The sequence below is a fragment of the Myodes glareolus genome, chromosome 18 (assembly GCF_982192425.1).
Source record: "Myodes glareolus chromosome 18, mMyoGla1.1, whole genome shotgun sequence".
Classification (NCBI taxonomy): domain Eukaryota; kingdom Metazoa; phylum Chordata; class Mammalia; order Rodentia; family Cricetidae; genus Myodes; species Myodes glareolus.
In genome coordinates this window covers 32153812-32173615 of record NC_142043.1, presented here as the reverse complement: position 1 = coordinate 32173615, position 19804 = coordinate 32153812, and the positions used below count along the sequence as shown (strand labels likewise).

The 19804-nt window shown below is 45.7% G+C and overlaps 2 protein-coding genes across 4 annotated transcripts in view; both read left to right on the top strand.

Moving 5' to 3' along the window:
* The window catches only part of Znf451 (zinc finger protein 451), a 57735-nt gene extending 53946 nt beyond the window's left edge, over positions 1-3789 (top strand). For all 3 annotated transcript variants that reach the window (XM_048430419.3, XM_048430417.3, XM_048430420.2), the window contains one exon: positions 3336-3789. In XM_048430419.3, coding sequence (XP_048286376.2) covers positions 3336-3382 — 47 coding nt within the window. In that variant the 3' untranslated portion in view covers positions 3383-3789. The remainder of the gene's footprint in view (positions 1-3335) is intronic.
* A 4193-nt stretch (positions 3790-7982) lies between these two features.
* On the top strand, positions 7983-19276 carry Bag2 (BAG cochaperone 2). Its single transcript, XM_048430481.3, has 3 exons — positions 7983-8149; positions 16331-16440; positions 17753-19276. Exons 1-3 carry the CDS (start codon positions 8037-8039, stop codon positions 18160-18162), a joined length of 633 nt encoding a protein of 210 aa, XP_048286438.3. The 5' UTR covers positions 7983-8036; the 3' UTR covers positions 18163-19276.
* Positions 19277-19804: the final 528 nt, after the last annotated feature.

Below are 19804 nucleotides of genomic sequence, written 5' to 3'. Positions count from 1 at the left end.
GGTGGACTTGCGGCTAACTTGGTAAATCTGAATCGTGTGCAACTAGTTGTTTCAGAACCTCCCCCTTTTGTTATTTTTGCAGTGTATGTTTTAGATAGGAGATTGGATATTTTTATGGTTCTTAGTTTGGGGCAAGAATTACTGCTAAAAGTTCCAGATAACAGGCTGGGACACAGGTCATTTGGTAAAGTGTACCTGCTTACAGTTTGTTGTAAGGTAAACAGTCAGACACTTAAGACCATTCTTGTCTATGTAGTGATTTGGAAGCTCGGGGGGATACATGAGATCCTCTCTCAAAAACCTAAACAAATGAGAGAATCCAAAAGAAGATCCCTTAAACTGTTTACTAGTTCATTTAAAGTGGCTGCATGAAGTCCATTCCTAGAACATCCAAGGGCCGTGACAGTGGTTGATTTAGTTCCTGATGATGCCTTCTCTGATGACAGCATCCAGTCCACAGTGTATCCCTGCACAGGAGGGATATGATCTTTCCTCCATTTTCCTCTCATCGCCTTTCCCCACTTTCCTCTACACAATAAGTAGCTCAAATGTCCTTTCTTGTTGATTTTCTGGTTTTGTTCTGTTTTTGTTTTTGTTTTTGAGATGGGGTCTTCCATACTGGTTAGGCAACCTCAAACTCATAATCCTCCTGCCTTGGCCCCCTATAGCTGAGATTACAGTTTTACACTATGCATGGCTGTATTTCTCTGAAGCTGTGGCTATAGCTACTGTCTGTAGAGAGCTGCGACTGTGCTGTTCCAGGTACCCTGAGATAGTTCTGTCTACTTCTCAACTCTACTGACTCCTTCATGAGTTAAGATGAAGTTCTTTTCTTTCCTTCATCAGAACTTAGCATGGTGTTCAACATTAAATGATTGCTTTAATTAAATTCATTAATTAAATGAGACATTTAATTTCTTTATATATTTTGATGGATGTGATTGAGCTATGTTCTTTCTCATGCCATACATAATTCTTGGCGTATATCTCTTTCTTCTGGGAATATATTCCTAGGACAGGATGGCTGAGTTTGAACTTGACATATTTCCAATGTGGGTGTGTCAGTTGTTACTAGTTGTAATAAGACAACCTCACTGATCATGGAAGTGATTTCTTTTTTGTTTGTCTGTTTTGTTTTGAGACAGTCTCACACTGCAGTCTAGGCAAGCTTGGAATTCATTATGTAATCCAGGTCAATTTTGAACCATGGCAGTCTTGCCTCAGTTTCCTGAGTGGGCTAACAGATGTGAACTCCACACCTGAGTCATTCAGTCCCTTTCATCTTAGTCAAATAATTGTGCATTGGTTTTTTTTTCTGTTTTTCTTTTTTCTTTCCTTTTTTTTTGGGGGGGGGGTTTCGAGACAGGGTTTCTTTGTATCTTTGGAACCTGTCCTAGAACTTGCTCTTGTAGACCAGGCTGGCCTCGAACTCAGAGATCTGCCTGCCTCTTCCTCCCAAGTGCTGGGATTAAACCACCTCCCAGCCAATATATATATATTTTTTTTTGATGAGGATTTTTTTCTCCTTTGTGGGTTAATTTGCTAATTTAATTTTTTTGATCAGTTACAGTGTGTGTGTGGTTATATTTTTGTTGTTGTGTAGTGTGCTTCAATACATCAGGCAATGGCTTTCATGCTTCCTAAGCACGACATCCCTACCCCTCATGAGTGTAATGTTTACTAACTAGATAAATATTACCTTTCTGATGCCTTTTCAGATATTTCTTCCTGTTAGATCAGTTATTAAATTGATAAATTCATCATATTGATATTCCATCAAATATCATTTATGGGTTGAAGATCTTTTTTTCTCCCTGTGGACACTAGTTTTGTGTCTGGCAGATATTTTCTCCCACTCTGTGACTTTGGTTGACCTTTTTTTGTCATTGAATAGTGCCATGTGGTCTATTTTGTTTTTGTTTGTTATTTTTTCAAGATCTGTTTTATTTCATGTATGTATGTATTATGTACATGTATCATGTACATGCCTCATGCCCATGTAAGTCAGAAGAAAGTGTCTCAGATCCCTAATGGAGCTGTGGATGGTTGTGAGCCATCATGTGGGAGCTGGTAACTAAGTCCAGGTCCACTGAGAGAGCAACAAACATGGCTAACCATTCAGTCAGTTTCTCTAGCCGATTTGTTTATGTTAGGGCTGGACTGGACTGTTCAGGCTGATCTCAGGCTCCCATGCTCTGGTCTTCCTACCGTCTTATTCTTTGGAATACCATGGTGTTTTCTGATTGATAAAAGTAGTTTTTTTGTTTTGTTTTGTTTTTGAGACAGAGTTTCCTTATTAATCCCGGCTGTCCTGGAACTGGCTCTGTAGACCAGGCTGACCACGAACTCACAGACATCTGCCTGTCTCTGCCACCTGAGTGATGGGATTAAAGGATTTACCTCCATTTGCTGAAAAGAGCATACTTTTCCTAGATTGCCTTTGTTGTAGCTAGGTGCCCATACATGCGTGGTTCTGCATCTGAGGCGCTCTGCTGTTGTTTTGCTCTATATCAGCAGTATCATTCTGCTTTAGATGCTATAAATCTAAGCTAATTTTATCTGAGCCTTATTGAGGTTAGTTGACAAAAAAAGTAAATGTAATAGCACTTCATAGTATTACCTTGTTTCTGTCCCCACCCGCCTTCCGCCTTCCTGCCTCTTTTCTTTTTCTTTTTTCTTTTTTTTTTAATTTTTATTTATTTTTGAGACAAAATCTCACTGTAGCCTTGACTTGCCAGGGACTTGCTTTGTAGACCAGTTTGGCCCTAAAACTTAGAAATCTGCCTATTTTTACCAGCTCTTTCTCCGCCCTACCCTCACCAGATGAGTTGGTATTTCATTGTAGCCTATGTTATGGGTCTCACAGAGCTCCCCTTCCTTTGCCTTTCAAGAGCTGGTGTTAAAGGCGTGTCCTGCCACATTTGGATTCTGTTTCTTTCAAGTCTTGTCAGGTTTGGTGGCAGGTGCCCTCTAAGCCATCTCATCCAACCCACTGTTTCCATTTCTTATATGTCTCATCCTGAATCTTAGGATGCTGTTCAGTGTTGAAGTAAGTAGCACACCAGTGCTGCTGCAGTCTGCTGAGTTTCTGCATCCCTACCCTGCAGAGAAATGCCTTACCTGTCCCTTGGCACACTAAGTGCATGTGTAAAGTTAACTTGGGGTCATATCCAGATTCTCATATTTCAGAAGACTCGGATTGCATTGAAGAACTCCATTGTATTGTACATTCCTCCATTCTGACTCTGCTTCTCAAAAAGAAATGTGTTGCTAAAATCACAAACAACACGTGGTTAGTTGTCTGCCCTGTTTTAAAGTTCTGTTTTTAAATGCAGATGTGGAATTAGAAGAAGCTATTAGAAGAAGTCTTGAGGAAATGTAATTAAAGCTATTACCACACAACATCAAGTGGCCTTGAAGAGACTCAGGAAAATGAATCCTTTGTTTTCTAAAGGAGACAGAGATCTAGGATAAATGTGTCTAACGTGCTTTATTCTTTCTGTGTTCAGAATCTTGGATTTGCTTTGTATTTCATGTTATTGTGTAAAATTGAATGAAAGGAACAGAAAACATACTTGTGCAAACATAAGTCATATTCTAATAATGGAAGTTATGTTTTTCCAGCTAACTTAGAATTCATGCATTTAGGTTAAAATGAGTTTTTAAAAGGAAAAACGTGTAAAGCTCTTGACTGTTGTATGCTTTCCCTCTTTATTTGTACCGTACAAACGGTTCTAGTATATTTTTTTAGGAATGAAAATGAATATAAATAAAAGGTGCCATAACTCAGCTTTTCCAGAAATTCTGTGTGTTATGTGACCCTAATGTATAATATATCTTTGAGATTATTGGTTATAAGTATCAGAAGGGGGTAATGGAAATTGATTATAGAAACATATTCAAGCCAGTATGGTTCTGTGTGTTGTCATTGCAGCTCTATGCTTGCTCTAAGTAAAGATGCACATTTCTACAATAAAAACCTCTTTCAAACAATTAAAGTGAAACTTTCCATCCCTTTCATCCTTTTGTATGACTTGAAATATGAAAATATATGCATAGAATTAACTTATTTTAATACTAGTCCTTTTGTATATTCATGCAAACCTATTTTTAAAGGTTTTCTGAGCTTTTTTTGTATGTATACTTTTCAAGAGACATTGTTGAAGGTCTAGTCTACTCAGGAATAATCCTTAACTCTTAGAAAAAATTTAGTTTCATGTTGCCTGTCTTCATTTTAGTTTTTCCACTGGGTTATATCTGGTATGATATATTTAGTTCTTAAGTGTTGGAGTTCCATTGCAAGTAAGTAAAAAATCTTTTATCAGTGGAAGAATAAAAATAAGATCTTGATATGTATTTTTCATGTTATTTGGGCAGAAATGTCATATATAATTTTTGAGTCATAATTTGAGAATATTAAACATATTTGTCTTGCTGGGCATAGTGGCACAGGCATTTAATCCCAGCACTTTTGAGGACAACCTGGTCTGCACAGTGAGTTCCAGGGCCGCCAGAACTACATAGTGAGACCCTGTCTTTTAAAAAAAAAAAAAAAAAAAAAACAGAGAAATTTTCTAGCCGGGCATGCCAGTGGTTCCAGCACTGAATCTGAGGCAGGAAGACTACCCTGTGGCGAAACCCTGCCTCAAAAGACTAAACCACAAATTTCAAAATCTGCAGTTTTTCTTTTTGGTGAAGACAGAAAGATGTAGCTTGAATCTTTCTCTGCCCTTTCTCTGTGATAGTGGATCATTTAGTGTGAAATAGAATTTTTGTTTTTTTCAATCCATACTAGAAATCAGTTTTTTAATGTCGCTTTTTTGAACTGAGTGTGTATATATGTCCTCGGTCGTTCCCTAGAGCACATGTGGGCAGAGCTTCCATCTCAGGTGCTGCTTTGAAAGCGATGCTTCTCTCTGCCTCCCATCAGTTTTTTGTTTTTCCCCCCAGAATGTCTTACCTGCTCCCCCAGCTGTCACTCTCTTCTACTTTGTGAGTTGGGCTTCCAGGGGTTTGCCACCACGCCTAGCCCTACTTAGATTTTTTTTTTTAAGTTGATATGGTGTTATTTATATTGTAAAGTCAACCAGACTGTGCTTTAATTTTCTTCTGTGTTTGTTTTTAAGCTGGTGTCTCTATGCAGCCCAGGCTGCTTTAACATTTTATGTTAAAGTGTCAAACAAGGCTATACTCCTCACGAGTATAACCTTAAACACACTTGCAGAAGCTTGCTAAACAACAAGAAGGGCAGCCTTGAAAGTAGCTAAGCAGATGGGGAGCAAGAAGAAACATTCGCATTTCTTTGCCAGGACCTCCACATCCAAGCGTGGTGCATACTGATAGTCTATTAGGGAGCTGTTGTGTTAAGTGTGTGGCTCAGGTTTGTCTAGCGTGCCTGAGATCAGGGGCTCACTCCCACCCAGCAGCTCACACAGCATGCACAACAGATTTCATGGGCTGCAGTAGGCAGCCGCTGAACCTTCTGGTTGGACAAGAAAGGGAAATTTCACTGAGGCTCTCTTGAAGAGGTAACAGTGTTCTTTAACAAGCTGACATCATCACTAAATGATTTTTAAAATATTTAAATATTTCTAATATTTACAACAATTGTTTTCATTTCATCATTATTCATTTGTTCACAAAGTATTGTGTATCTGCTGAGTGATAGCAGCTGCTTGAAGTACATGAGATGTGACAGTGATCCTAAGAGCTCCTGTCCCTCTACTGCTCAGACATGGAGAATGGGCTATATGAATAGTATTGGGTAAACCATCTCTTAGGGACAGTGTGGTAAATAAAGAAAGGAAGAGAACAGTGCAGGACTCAGACCTGGGGCAGCACACATGCTAGGCAGGCACTCCACCACTTGTTCTTTCCAGCCCTAGAATTACTTCTTGTTTTGAGCCAGCATCTTGCTGTGTAGCCTAGGTTAGCCTCCAATTCAAGGGTCCTCCTGCCTCAGCCTTCTGCTGCTGGGATTACAGGTAGGCATCCACTACACTCATTTTTAAAACTGTTGAGGAAACATCTCACTGCTAAGTGAACTTAAGCAGATTCAAAGGAGGAGAAGGAATGAGCCTTGGAAAAAACACACAAGGTGTCCCCTGACTTGTGGTTTGATTTAGGGTTTTGAAAAAAATTACACACACTTGATACTTTCCTTGTTTCCTCTGTGGTGAGCCACTGGTGGTTTCTGAGACATTGTGTGATCTACTGTGGTTCTTTACATCCTGTATTGAGGATTCACAGCAGAGGCAGGATAGGTGCTGAGAGTGCAGATGGCGCTCTGCAGTCACCCAGGGAAGACTGGCAGGTGACGATGGGATTGGAAGAGTCAAGATGTAGTTTGAAGGGAGAATTGGGACTTACTAATGGGTTGGGTCTAGAATATGAAAGAGTACAGAGTGATTCTAGGCTGGGAACCTGAAAATTACCAAGCCTGCAACAAAACACTCTGCTGGTTTTGAAACCAAAATAAACACAACCAGGAGGTAAACAGCAAAGATTTAAGATCTACTGGGCAGGGAGAGCATGGGAGCCATTCCCAAAGCAAAGCTCTCCACAAACTCGGGAAGAGCTGGGCCATGCGTAGTCCTATTTATTATATAGCCCATATCCCACTCTGAGGCATGCTAGTTTAAGGTCAGAGTTTACAAAGAGACTTCACATACCTTTAGACAGGAGCATACATGTGGCAGATTATAGTCTGAAGATGCCTCTGTGTGCTCAGCTTGTGAAATAAAATATATCCTTGTCTGCTACATTAGTGCCTTTTGCTGTGACAAAACACCATAACCAAGGCCACTAAGAAATCATTTAATTGGGCTTAGTTACTGGGGGTCAGAATCCTCGTTGGCAGCAAAGACAGGTTCTGAGCACTCATCTCAAACCCAAGCAGGAGGCAAAGGGACACAGAGTAGCTCATCTTCCGCAATCTGCTTGCAGTGACACTTCCTCCACGCATGACCCTACCCAAACAGCCACCAACTGAGGATCAAGTGTTCAAATGCCAGAGAGCATGAGAGACATCTCATTCAAACCTTTGCATCTGCCTTGCTTAGTTACTAACCTAGAACAGAGGCAGATGTTGTACCACTGACCTATGTCTGCAACCCCTTTTACTTTTTGAGACCTTGGACTCTTGTCAAAACTACCCAGCCTAGCCCCGAACTCATTTTGCCCCAGACATGATCCAGAGGCGCTCGCCTTAGACCCGAGACCTGCCCAAGTTTACAAGGCATTCATGTCTGTGTCGTGAAATGACCGTGTATAGTGAAGCCAGATAATCCACTGTTCCTTAATATATAAAATGGGGTGGGGGGACCTGAAAGTCAAACGTTCTTAAAGGGCCCTGACTGTTCAGTAATCGAATGGCCTTGAGTCTGACTAAACGTTGTAAATCAGTTTCAAGTTTCTCATTTTCTGTGCCTTGTGCATTGAGAGGACAAAACACAACTTTAACTAGACACGGCTTTGTATTTCAACCCTGCTCCATCTCTTACTGACATTTACAGCTTCTCACACGGGAACCTAGTGAATATTATTCACAGAGGATTTCAGTAAGTTGGGTGTAAAATAATAATCCTCTCATTAGGAAGGTGAGACAGTAGGAATGCACTGGGCTTCTTCTCCTTATTTGTAGCACCGTGTTGTCCAGGCTCTCCTGTCCTCTTAGGAGCCTGCCTGGTAACCGGACAGGTCGGGCAAGTAGAAACTGAATTAATTGTCTTCTGTTCCACAAGGGGACCTTCTTTCCCACGTCACAGACTGCACGATTTTTGTCCTTGCTGGGAATTGTGGGTGCGGGGATAAACAGCTGAAGCCACCGGCGAGCAAGCAGCCCGGTGGGAGACTTGAAGACAGGCTCCCGGACAGGGTCCCCCCCACCCACGTGCCGGGCGGCTGCGTCCGCGCCTGCCCTTGTTTGGCCGCGGCGGCCTCGGGGGCGGTGCCGTCCGCGTCAGCGGCGCCCGCGGTGACGGCGACGTGCGGCCCGCGCCACTGCTGCCCGCGAACGCCGCGGACCCCCGGAGCTCATGGCCCAGGCGAAGATCAGCGCCAAGGCCCACGAGGGTCGCTTCTGTCGCTCCTCGTCCATGGCCGATCGCTCCAGCCGCCTGCTGGAGAGCCTGGACCAGCTGGAGCTCAGGTGAGGACGGGCGAGCGGGCAAGAGCACTGGGGGCGCTCCGGGTGGGCTCCCCTTCCCCCGGCGTGCGCGGCCTTCCCAACTTCCGGAACCTTCTGTGTGGTTCCCGCTACCTTTAACTTTCAAGTTGCCAGTAATGCTCTTTGGAGGGAGGCAGCAGTTTAGTGTTGGTCCTCACCCCCCCCCCCCATTGTAGTAAGTTTCTTTACCCCAAACCATTTCATAGTAACACAAGAGTAAGGAAAATTCCAAACTGCCCCTCCCACGGCCAGTGAGAATTAGATCCACCAGGGGCCGCAGGGGGTGCCGGAGTTGGATAGCGTCTTTCGTTCCAACCACGTGCAGTGCCCTCCACAGTCTGTCCTTATCTGTTGTGCCTTTAGAAGATACGGGTGGTGACACCTTAGAAGCGGCAGCCACAGGCCTGAAAACACGAAAGGCAGGAGTCACACACGGTCTACCTAAGGTTCTATCACGGGATCAGTCTCGTAGGAAAATATTGAATACTAGCAAATGCTGCAAATACTTCGTTGCCTATAACAATTTGAGACCTTACGGATCTGGTGGAAACGTTAACGCCTTCAAAGTTGTGCAAGTTTTGGTTGTGTGCGGGTATTGTTCAATGAGAATCTTATCAGGGCACCTCGAGTCTCCTGGGACTGCGAACATGTTGTTCCCAATTTTCTCCCGGTTCTGCATAAGCAAAAGAATATGAGCCAAAGTCTTGAGTCTTGCGTGCCTTTCTTTATCTCCCTCCATTCGTCCACCAAACACACGGAAGTATTTGCGCAGAAAACTACAATTATTACTACTTTTAGAAACAAAACCAGAAGGTGAGACATTTTTCAAAGTTTCCTGCGTAGCCACAAGAGAAGGCTGAACCATATGTCCCCAACCCGGAATGAGGCAAAGGGGCCTCAGCGTTAAAGCCCTTCTCTTCCGAAGAGAGGGGAATGCTTCCTAGAGAGAAGTATGCGCTGAACTTTGACAGTATATTCTCAGCTGCTCAGATTTTTTTTTTCCTTCCTTGAAAGGGTTCTGGAACTTGTTGCTCTTCTTCAAGCTGAGTCATTGTCCTGAAACCTGAATTAATGCCTCCCAAGTGCTGGTGGCGGGGGAGACTCCTGGAAGTCTTGGTTTTGAGAGGTGTTGCGTTCAAATGTAGCATCTGATTAATGTAAAAGGAATTCTGAGTATTGCACATAGGTGATTTAGTTCTGTTACTTAACAGGTGCGCTGAGCGGGGAGTTGGATTCATGTGTGTTTAATGGCTCAAGGGGTAGGGTCTTTTTAGAAGGCACCTTGACTGTCCACAGAGCACTACACAATTAAAAATTAGAGTTTTAAATGTGGATGACAGAGAAAAGGTGAAGCTTATGTGATTTCTTTCTGCTAGCTTCCTTAGAGTCCGTGTGTGAGTAAGGCAGTGGTGCTGTTCAACACTGCTTGTAGCGTCGTTTGCCTTTTCCATTCCGTTGTGTGGACTCTGTCCACAGTGAAAGGCACTTTTCCCTCGTGAACCGAAACCACACCAAAGGCTTTGTGTCCTGGAGGATGAACTGACCTCAGGGATGCTGGAAATGCTTTGAAATGTTCAGCCCTGCTTTACAGACTGTTACCAGATTGCCATTTGTATCTATGGTTTATAATATTAACTACGTTTTGTGACAGTAAAAAATCTGTCTACTACAGCCCCTCTGAAGAGGTAGCCCTGCCCTTTCTTGACCTTGGCGACCAGCTCTATGGGATTCTGCACTTGTCATGGCTAAGTACCTTACTAGGTACTTTTCAGTGCTTACCCTGGCTTATGAACAATACATCTATCTGCCTGCTTGGCCTCACATCTCTGCAGGAGTTACCATTATCTGTATTCTACAGATGAGAAATTGAGGCTCAGATCCAAACACCGAGTTGCTGTCAAGAGCTGTGGGCGTCACGTTTGAACACGGGAAGATGGGGTGCTCAGATCAGACACCAGGTGCCCTAGTGTTGACTCTATCGTCTTTCAAACTGTCTAGTAGGCATAAGAATGCGCTTTTACTAAAGAGAAGAAAATCAGTTGAGCGTTCAATTCAGTAAATATTGAACACCCAGTATATGCTGAATATTGAGTAGCTTCTAGAAGCTGTGGATGATAAAGAAGTTGTCCAAGGGCTGGGTTTTGGAGATTGGCAGAGGGAGAATGGATGGGAGGTAGGACTGGGAGATTGGCTGTTCATCCATTTCCCAAAACCGATCCCATAGTGAGTAGTTCCTTCCCAGGCCACCCAGGCAGGAAATGACGGTTGCCTCAGGGGTCAGGGAAGCGCGCCGTTCCCTTGCTTTGGTTCTTACTGCTTAAGGTTCCTGTTAGGCTGTCCCAGTGTTCCCGGACTTACAAAACTAGTCAACACCATATTTAATGTGGAGCAATAGTCTGTAATTTAAAAGAACACTTTTCATATGCCTTGTAATTTAAAACTTCTAAAACCCTCGAGGAGGAGGAGGAGGGGGAGGAGGTTATTATCTCTTTCGGCTGTGAGAACACCAGGCTGGGAGGGAGCTTAGTTGGTAGGATGCTTGTCAAGCATGCTCAGAACCCTGCATTTGATACCTGGCTTCAGAAAGCCAGCACGGTAGAGTGCATGCCTATAGTCTCAATCCTAGAGACAAGAGGACCAGAAGTTCAAGGTCATCCAGGGCTACATAGTGAGTTCTGGGCCAGCCTGGGATACATGAAACCTGTGTGGGATGAAAAGAATAAGAAACTGAGGGACTGGGTGCCTTGCCTTAAGGCTAACGTACTGGTGAGTGGTGCTGCCGGTGAAAGGAATGCGACATTTTGGTGACAGAACCTTACTGGCAGTATCAGGAATCACAGCAGAAGCCAGGGTCTCACATGGAGCTTCGTCTGGGAGTTTAAGAACTTGTTTTGGAAAAAGTCCCATAAACCCACGGATGTGAATGCTTGCCGTTTCCCTGTTTATGGAAGCACACGTTTTAAGCAAATGAGCTTGTGTCCGTGACAGTAAGTCTAGAATAGGCACCGTGAATCTCATGTGTGCTGACGTCATACACAGCATTTGGCTCCTGCTGCAGTTTTCAGCCAGTGCTGCCAATTGGCGCGTCAAACTCTGCCCCTGCTTTGCTTCATTTGGCCACACCCAAGGGCTCCTTATCACTGGTGCCCTGGGTGAGGAAATTTCGGCCAAGTCAGCAGCGGTTCCTTACACAGCTTGGGTGGTAGCCCCCAGCGGTCAGTTTCCTGAGCCAGTGACGCCTGCCTGCACCAGCCCTCCACCAGTTTACGCTGACACCTCCACTGCAGGTTCATGAGAGGCCTGGGACAGGGGACCAGGTGAGGATGCCCCAGTTTTATGTTCATGAAAATTCTTACCACGGTGTCTTTGCCGAAGCCTGCTCTGAGTGCAGCTTGCCAGAGCTGCCGCCCAGTCCGCTGTGATGGGATGCTGCTTCCTTCCCCAATTTGGACATGTAGCTGCTCCCTGGATCCACACAGAAATGCCCCTTGCCGACAGGAGGAGAATCCCCACATGAATTTATTAAGATTGAATGTTTATCTCTGTCTATCTTAGCTACTTAAGACACGAAAGGAAGGCAGGCATATTTAAGGTTCAGTCACTAATCTCAGACTAATGGAAAAGCTACATAGACAAAATTCTATGAGTTGAGTCGAAGTACAGCAATAGCTGATAAACAATGCAAACCTAATTTAAACAAGCCGAGCAGTGAGGACTGCTGGCCTAGTGCACACAAAGGCCCTGGTTCCATCCCCAGTACCGATAAACCAGGCATCAGCGTGTGTCTGTGATGCCGGCACTCGCGATGTAGAAGCAGTTCAAGTATGTTCCAAGCCCGCTGGGGATACAGGAGGTCCTGTCTCTAAAGGAAGAGGCTGAGGGTGAGGCAGACAGACAGTGCTGGCCTGGCTGACTGACACAAGCTAGAGTCGTTTGGGAAGAGGGACCCTCAGTAGAGAAAATGCCTCCATAAGATCAAAGCCTTTCAGGGCAGCAATTCTCAACTTACTAATGATGTAACCTTGTGTTGTGGTGACCCCCCAAACCATAAAATTATTTTCGTTGCTGCTTCGTAACTGTAACTTTGCTACTGTTATAAATAGTACTGTAAATATCTGTGTCTTCTGTTGGTCTTAGGGAACCCCTGAGAAAGGGTCATTTGACCTCCCCCACACAAAGGGGTCGCCACCCACACGTTGAGAACCACTGCTGTGGGGTTTTTTTGTTTTTTTTTTTAAATTAGTGATAGGCGTAGAAGAAGCCAGCCTATTGTGAGTGGTGCCCACGCCTGGACTGGGGGTTCTGGGTTTTATAAGAAAGACTGAGAAATCCCTGAGGGAGCAAACCAGTAAACAGCATTTTCTGTGGGCTCTGATCACCTCCTGCCTCCAGCATCCTGCCGTGTTTGAGGACCCAGACATCCTTCAGTGATGAGAGAAGAGTCAGCAGACTAAACCCTTTCCTTGCCACGTTGCTCTTGCTGATGCTGACCTGTCACGTCAGTAGAAACCCCTACTAAGACAGGTACCAAGGGAAGTCAGTGTTGATTTCCTTCAGGGGAAGCCGTGAACAGTTCCGGCACAAGGGAGACAGAATGTTTTCAGAGATCCTGAGTATCAGGAAGAATGTCGTAGGAAGGAGGCATGGCAGAAGTACGGCCATGATAAATGGATATGTAGGTATGTTCGCCACCCTGGCAGTTTCTACTATGTATAAAGAACTTTCGGGGGGGGAGCCCACATTAATCACTGTCAATCAATCAGTCTCTTTCTCTCTGTTGGAGAGTAAACTCAAGGTTTTACAACTCTTAAGCGCATTCTGGACTCAGGTCTACATCCCTAGCTCGCAGTAGCTTCTCATACACAGATGAAGGGTGTGTCCCCAGGATGTTTCCTTTTCAATCTGTCTCATTATCTCCACGTGCTAAGGGCTGTGCTGATTACTGTAAACGAACCCCCTTTTAGCACAGCGTTCGTCCCTCGGTCACATTTAACACAGGCACAAGTGTGTGCAAATGGAATCCAGGCTTTCAGAGTCTGCATCATTTCTCCAAACGCTGGAGTCATAATTAGAGTTTCTAATTATAAACAGTTCACATTTGTGCCAGCTGGGCCTCTCTCGTACCTCCCAGGCTCTCATTTATCTGCCGGAGGACATGCTGTAATGCAGTGGTGCTGGAGGAAGCCTGTTGCCTACCAGCAGCGCCTTACGTTGTTTGGTTTCAGCTGGACTTGTCCATACAATGCTTGCCCGCTTTGACCGGCTCTTTAGAGACACGCTGGACGTGGACCACCTCGTAGAGCTATTTTGGGGTTTGACAGGTGGGTGACATGTGGATGGGATGAGAATGGGAGGTCATGGGTTGATGTGTGCTAATAAAAGGCTGGTGACATTGTTCCCTCGTTGGCCGCTTCCACGAGTGATCTGGGCTGGAGCGCCGGTCCATGGCCGCTCATTCTGGGGTCAGCTATTACTGTTTCTCCACAAAAGCTGGGAGTGTTGTCATGGTAGTAAGATAGTGAGTTGGAAATGGAAAACCTAAATGTGTGAGATGTTTTTCTCCTGCTTTTCATGAGTCAGCACCCTCGTTTTGAATCATGGGGTTTGCTCACCTGTATGTGAAGTGTGTGTGTGTGTGTGTGTGTGTGTGTGTGTGTGTGTGTGTGTATGTGTGTGTAGCTGGCAGAGGTAGCGGTTGAAGTGTTCTGTGATATGTATGATTGTATGATCAGAGTTTTACAGTGAAATCTTAAAGAGGCTTTCCCCTTAAATTTGGGGAAAAGCACAAATCTCATCACTGCACTGCCTACTATAGTACCAAAAGACGTTAGTCCGTAGTCTAAAGAAAAGAACAACTGGATGAAGACAGAAATTCTTTTATTTTCCCCACCCAGTATGATCATTAACTCAGAAGAAATGATAGAAGTGACAGATCAGCCATCAAAATTTAATACTATCAAGGTTGCCAGTTGTAAGCTGAGCCTGTAAAAACAGCCTGTCTCAAGCCAGTAGTAATCGGCTAAAACTATAATTAAAGCGATCTGCAGCAGTGTCCCCAAGGTTTCTGGAACACTCCGGAATCTATAAGCTGGCTGAGAAGACTATTTCAAAGCTAGTCACATACAAAACTGAAGTAGACAAAGGGATGCAAACTAAACTACACTGTCAAAGGAATATTTTCAAGAAATCAAACATACAGTTTATGTGAAGGAGTAAAGGTATCTAAATAGTGACATCATCTTTAGAGAAGATTTGGAAGGAGGCCGTTCTACCAGTTACTGCACCGTACAAAGCCCAGGATGCTAAAAAGCAGTGGGCGGGGCAGCAAGCATATTGACAGCGGATTTCCTATAGGTCACACGGGATGTGGAGTAAAGAACTAAGGAAAATGGCTGTTTGGATATTGCCTAAGACCCGAGTGTATTCTAGTGGACTAAAGAAATAAATACCAGGGAGGTAAATCTTATGAACAGGATGTGAACTCGAAGGGGATAAGCCACAAGGCAAAGCCACAGGAGATGAGTCCATCCCATCAAAAGGATCTCCCCTAGCACTCAGGAGTCAGAAACAGGAAAGCCAGTCTGAGTTACATAGTGAAATTATGTCTCAAAAGACTAAAATGAGGGGCTGGAGAGAGGGCTGGATGCTAGGGTAGAGGATCGGAGTTGGTTCCCAGCACCCATCCTAACCATCCACAACTCCAGTTCCAGGGGACTCGAAACCCTCCTGTCCTCTGCGGACACTGGGCACATACACAGTGCACTTCCATGCCTGCAGCTAAGACACTCAGGCACACGGACCGACAACAAACCTTTAATGAAGTACAGAGGCATTCTTAACTAGTAAGCTAACATGCAGCAATCCCAGGTGCTTGAGGCTGAAACAGCACAGGGCACCCTGGGTAATGAAGTTTATCTCAGGGGATGGAGGAAGTATCGGTTCAGTGAGGGCCGTTCTGAGCAAAGCTCACAAGGCAAACGACTTCCATGTCTGTGGCCAATAAGGAGTTCATGTCTTGAGCATGCAGACTCCATGTCCACATGAGTGGCCATCTCTGAGTAGTCAGAGCGGAGAGAACCAGGCAGATCCTCACGTGGCACAGAGTGCGGCCCCGAGACCGAGGAGCCAGATGGTTCTGAAGAGTCAGGTGAAAAAAGAAGCGGGTACAGATTTAAAATGCAAATAGACAGCTTTTAAAAGAACAAGTCCACATAAGTGACCTTGGTCTCTAAGGTCACCCTGGGGAAGGAAATAGGAGCCCAGCCAGCAGAGGAGCCCGAGGGAGTGACTCGCGCTTGCTGCCCGACTACTGAGTCAGGAGTATTGCGGCAAGCTGTCGGCCCAGCTTTGGAGCCCTGTTTCAGAAAAGAAGACCAAAACACTCCTGTTAGACCTTATTTTTTTTTTTTAAGTAATGCTCTGCCGCCACCAACACCCCCCGCCCCCGTTGTCCCTCCCACCTGGTGCGGGAGAATTGTCTGTATTCTGTCAATCATGTATTTTAATAAAACGCTGATTGGCCAGGCAGGAAGTATAGGTGGGTCAACCAGACAGGAAGTAGAGGCGGGGCAATGAGAATAGGATAAGGCTAGAGAGGAGGAAACTCCCTTAGCCATTCCTGCGCAGACCACCGAAGAGGCAGCATGTAACTGACCCAGCTGAAAAAGGTACCGAGCCATTATGGCTAAGTAGATAAGAATAGGCTAACATAGATGAGAATAATGGGTTAATATAAGTTATAAGAGTTAACAAGAAGCCTGACCTAATGAGCCAGTCAGTTTATAACCTGATGTAGACTCCGTGTGATTTTCCTTGGGACTTGCTGGCTTGTTGGGGTACTGGGCGGGACAGAAACCCCAACAAGCTGGCCCTCATGTTACACCCACCCGTCCCCCGGTTTCTCTGCATAACCTGGCTGTCCTGGAACTAGCTCTTATAGACCAGGCTGGCCTCATACTCATGCGATTCACCTGTTTCTGCCTCCTGAGTGCTGGGATTAAAGGCGTGCACCACCATGCCCAGCATGCATTTTCACAGTAAGGCCTTTTTGCAAAGCTTTCTTACTGTCCTTTAAACTTGAGCTGATTTAGGTGGCAGCTGAGGGAAATTGATAGGAAGGACACTGCCGCCCTAATACCTGTTTTGCTTTGCCAATCCGCACAGGGTTGAAGCTTTGAGAGACGCGGCTACTGCTGTTGAGCAAGAGAAAGAAATTCTCCTGGAGATGATCCACAGCATCCAGAACAGCCAGGACATGAGGCAGATTAGTGACGGTGAGAGCCGTTTCCACGAATGGGCCACGCCTACTTCTAGGGGGTCTGATAAACCGAGCCAGCGCTCTGCTGCCTTGGGCTGCGCCTGCTCCCCAGTTCAGTGTTAACTGCAGCTAGAGAGCAGCTGCAGCCCTCGGGCTGCTGGCCATGGTCATTGTCTCCGTGTGCTCCCCACCCCCCCCCCCCAGCTTGCCAGCTCCTGAAGGGCAGGCAAGTCATGCAGCCTTCAGGACCACAGTGCTTTCCACTGCGGGGGCGGTTACCGTGGAGGAGCGAGGTGGAGGTGGAGACTTGGTGAGTTGGTCTGAGGTTTGCCGGGCAAAGGAATTACAGTAAAATGCCCTGCCGCGTTCCTCTGAGCAGGTATGGGAGCCCGGGAGGAGTGGGTCACTGAGTACAGTAGGCTAGAGAGCTGGGGACGTAAGCTTTTGAACTTCAGACCCAAAATGCTGTCTGTCCGCAGTGGGTCCTTCCTAGTCCGTCGCCATCATGGCGAAGGATCCATGCTTTAGAGAGTTCTGGACCTGGGAAAGGAGTTGTGGCCGGTTTTGTGTAAATCTTGAGATGTTACCAGAGCCCATGGTCACCACAGCTTTCTGTTGCTGGCAAAGACTGGCACCCAGGGCCAGCTCGAGTCTGTCTGCAGGGAGAAGGGCAGGGCTTGCCTGGGAGCCCACTGGGCCTCCGTTATCACCGCTCCTTCTTGGCCAATAGCGTGCTGTGTTCCGACAGGCGTGAGCTGCATGTGTGTTCATCATCTCGAGCCCTAGCCGTCCTTCAGCTAAACTCCGCTTGCTCTGAATTCACTCGATTTCCATCCCAGCTATAACTGCCTCTGCCAAATGTGTGGACAGACTTGGGATAAGAGCTGCCCCTACTGTGGAAAGACTTCATTCTGTGACTAGCTCTGCCGTCGGACACTTCCTCAGTTAATCTTGCATGCTGTAGTATTTTGTTGGTGGTTTTTCTTTCTTTTTTTCTTTTTTTGGTTTTGTTTTATTTTTTGTTTTATTCATTCATTTATTTATTTATGGTTTTTCAAGACAGGGTTTCTCTGTGTAGCTTTGGAGCCTGTCCTGGAACTTACTCTATAGACCTGGTTGGTCTCAAACTCACAGAGATCCACCTGCTTCTGCCTCCCGAGTGCTGGGATTAAAGGCCTTGCCACCACAGCCAGGTGTATTTTTGGTTTTTAAGCTTTAAACATTTCAGATACATGTCTAATACAAAACCAAGGTAGCCACACGTGCCTGCTTTGGCTTTGCTGATGAGTGAAGTTTCTGTCTCCTACTGACTGATGTTTCGTGTTTAGGAGAAAGAGAGGAGCTGAACCTGACTGCTAACCGCCTGATGGGTCGGACCCTCACTGTCGAGGTCTCAGTGGAGACAATTCGGAACCCCCAGCAGGAGGAATCCTTGAAGCACGCCACAAAGATTATAGATGAGGTGGTCAATAAGTTCCTGGACGACCTGGGAAACGCCAAGAGTCACTTAATGTCCCTCTACAGTGCCTGCTCATCTGAGGTGCCGCCTGGTCCGGTTGACCAAAAATTCCAATCGATTGTAATCGGTTGCGCCCTTGAAGACCAGAAGAAAATTAAGCGGCGCCTGGAGACTTTGCTGAGGAACATTGACAACTCCGACAAGGCCATTAAACTGTTGGAGCACTCGAAAGGAGCCGGTCCCAAAACTCTGCAAAACACCGATGGCAAAGTTAATTAGTCTTCAAACCCACAGGCCCTTTACCAAGGCTGTAAAAAAAGGAAAAAAAAACCACTATTTTAAATAACTAGTTCTTTACGTTAGGCATAACCACTAATACCTCATACTGATGATTGTTTCAGATGAGGGAGTATCCCAGTGTCGACAGACACACAAATAACCCTTCAAACTAGACGTATTTCAGTCACTGACTCAGAAGTTTTGGACAGTATTCCTGTCTTGAACTGGACTTTAGGGCTGTATATTTTATTTCTGAAGATGCGCACATAGTACCTGGGAAAATAAATAAAGGGGAAACGCATCAGTGCTCTTTCCTTGACTTCAGTACAGATGCACCCAGCCCCTGGAGCAGTGTAGTCACATCACAGTGTGGACAGAACACCCAGCCCCTGGAGCAGTGTAGTCACACCACAGTGTGGACAGAGCACCCAGCCCCCTAGAACAGTGTAGTCACACCACAGTGTGAACGGAGCACCCTAGAGCGGTGTGCTCATACCATAGCGTGAGCAGAGCACCCAACCCCTGGAGCAGTGCGGTCACACCAGTGTGAACAGAGCACCCAACCCCTGGAGCAGTGCACACACACCATAGTGTGAACGAAAACCCAGCCCCTGGAGCAGTGTGGTCACATCACACAGTGTGCCTAGAAGGATAAAAGGAAACACACCAGAACCTCACCCTGCATGTTCTCAATATTTGAGCCGTCTGTTTTCTACATCTCATCACATATCTTCTGTGTGTGGAGGCATGACATAAAATGTGAGGAAACCACTTTACCACGGTACGGTCCATATCCACCGGGCAGTGGCCTGTCTCCACTGTGGGTGAGGATGGGCCGCCCTGAAGTCACCATGTGTGCAGTGGGAGCGAGCTACTGACCCAGCCCCTTTTCTGTGGTCATGTGGGTGGTTTCTGCTTGTTGCTATGACAACAGCACATTTATGTCCTTAGAGCTTTATTCTGTTCTTGGTCTTCTTTGTATAAAATTCCACTAATGGGTCCATTGAGCCAAAAGATAGATACATTTTCATGACCTAAAAACGTATTTCTAAATTTTTATAAGTCTTATCAGTTTGTACTGCCTTCAGTAATTAAAAGAATCCATGTCACGGAAGTCTGTAGCACTGGGCATTGCTTTTCTCCCATCGGGCACCAAGCCCCTTGTTAACCACACCTTGTTTGCTGACCAGCAGGTCACCTTTCTATGACTGAAGAGCAGCACTGGCCACGGGCTACTTCAGCGCTGCACCAGCTCCTCAGCAACAACTCTGAAGTACGTCGCCTCCAACACAAGCTTTATTAGGTCGTAGAGATTTTCCTACCAAAAGACAAAGATGGACTACATGGACTGTTACCATCCAGCACAGCCATTGCTGAGCGGAACTTTCTGAGATGATAGCGCTAAGCCAGTCTCTGGAAAGGGTCCCCAGCTGAGGTAAAGCATCTGCCTGCAGACTGGATGCCTGCCACCAAGCTCGCTGCCACCATGTTTTCTGTCACCTGGTTCTTTACCAGCTTCTTTTTTCTGCTTGTTTGTTGGAGACAGGATTCTCTGTGTAGCCCCGGCTGTCCTGGGCCTCACTCTGCAGACCAGGCTGGCCTCAAACTCAGAGATCCGCCTGCCTCTGCCTCCAAAGTTCTA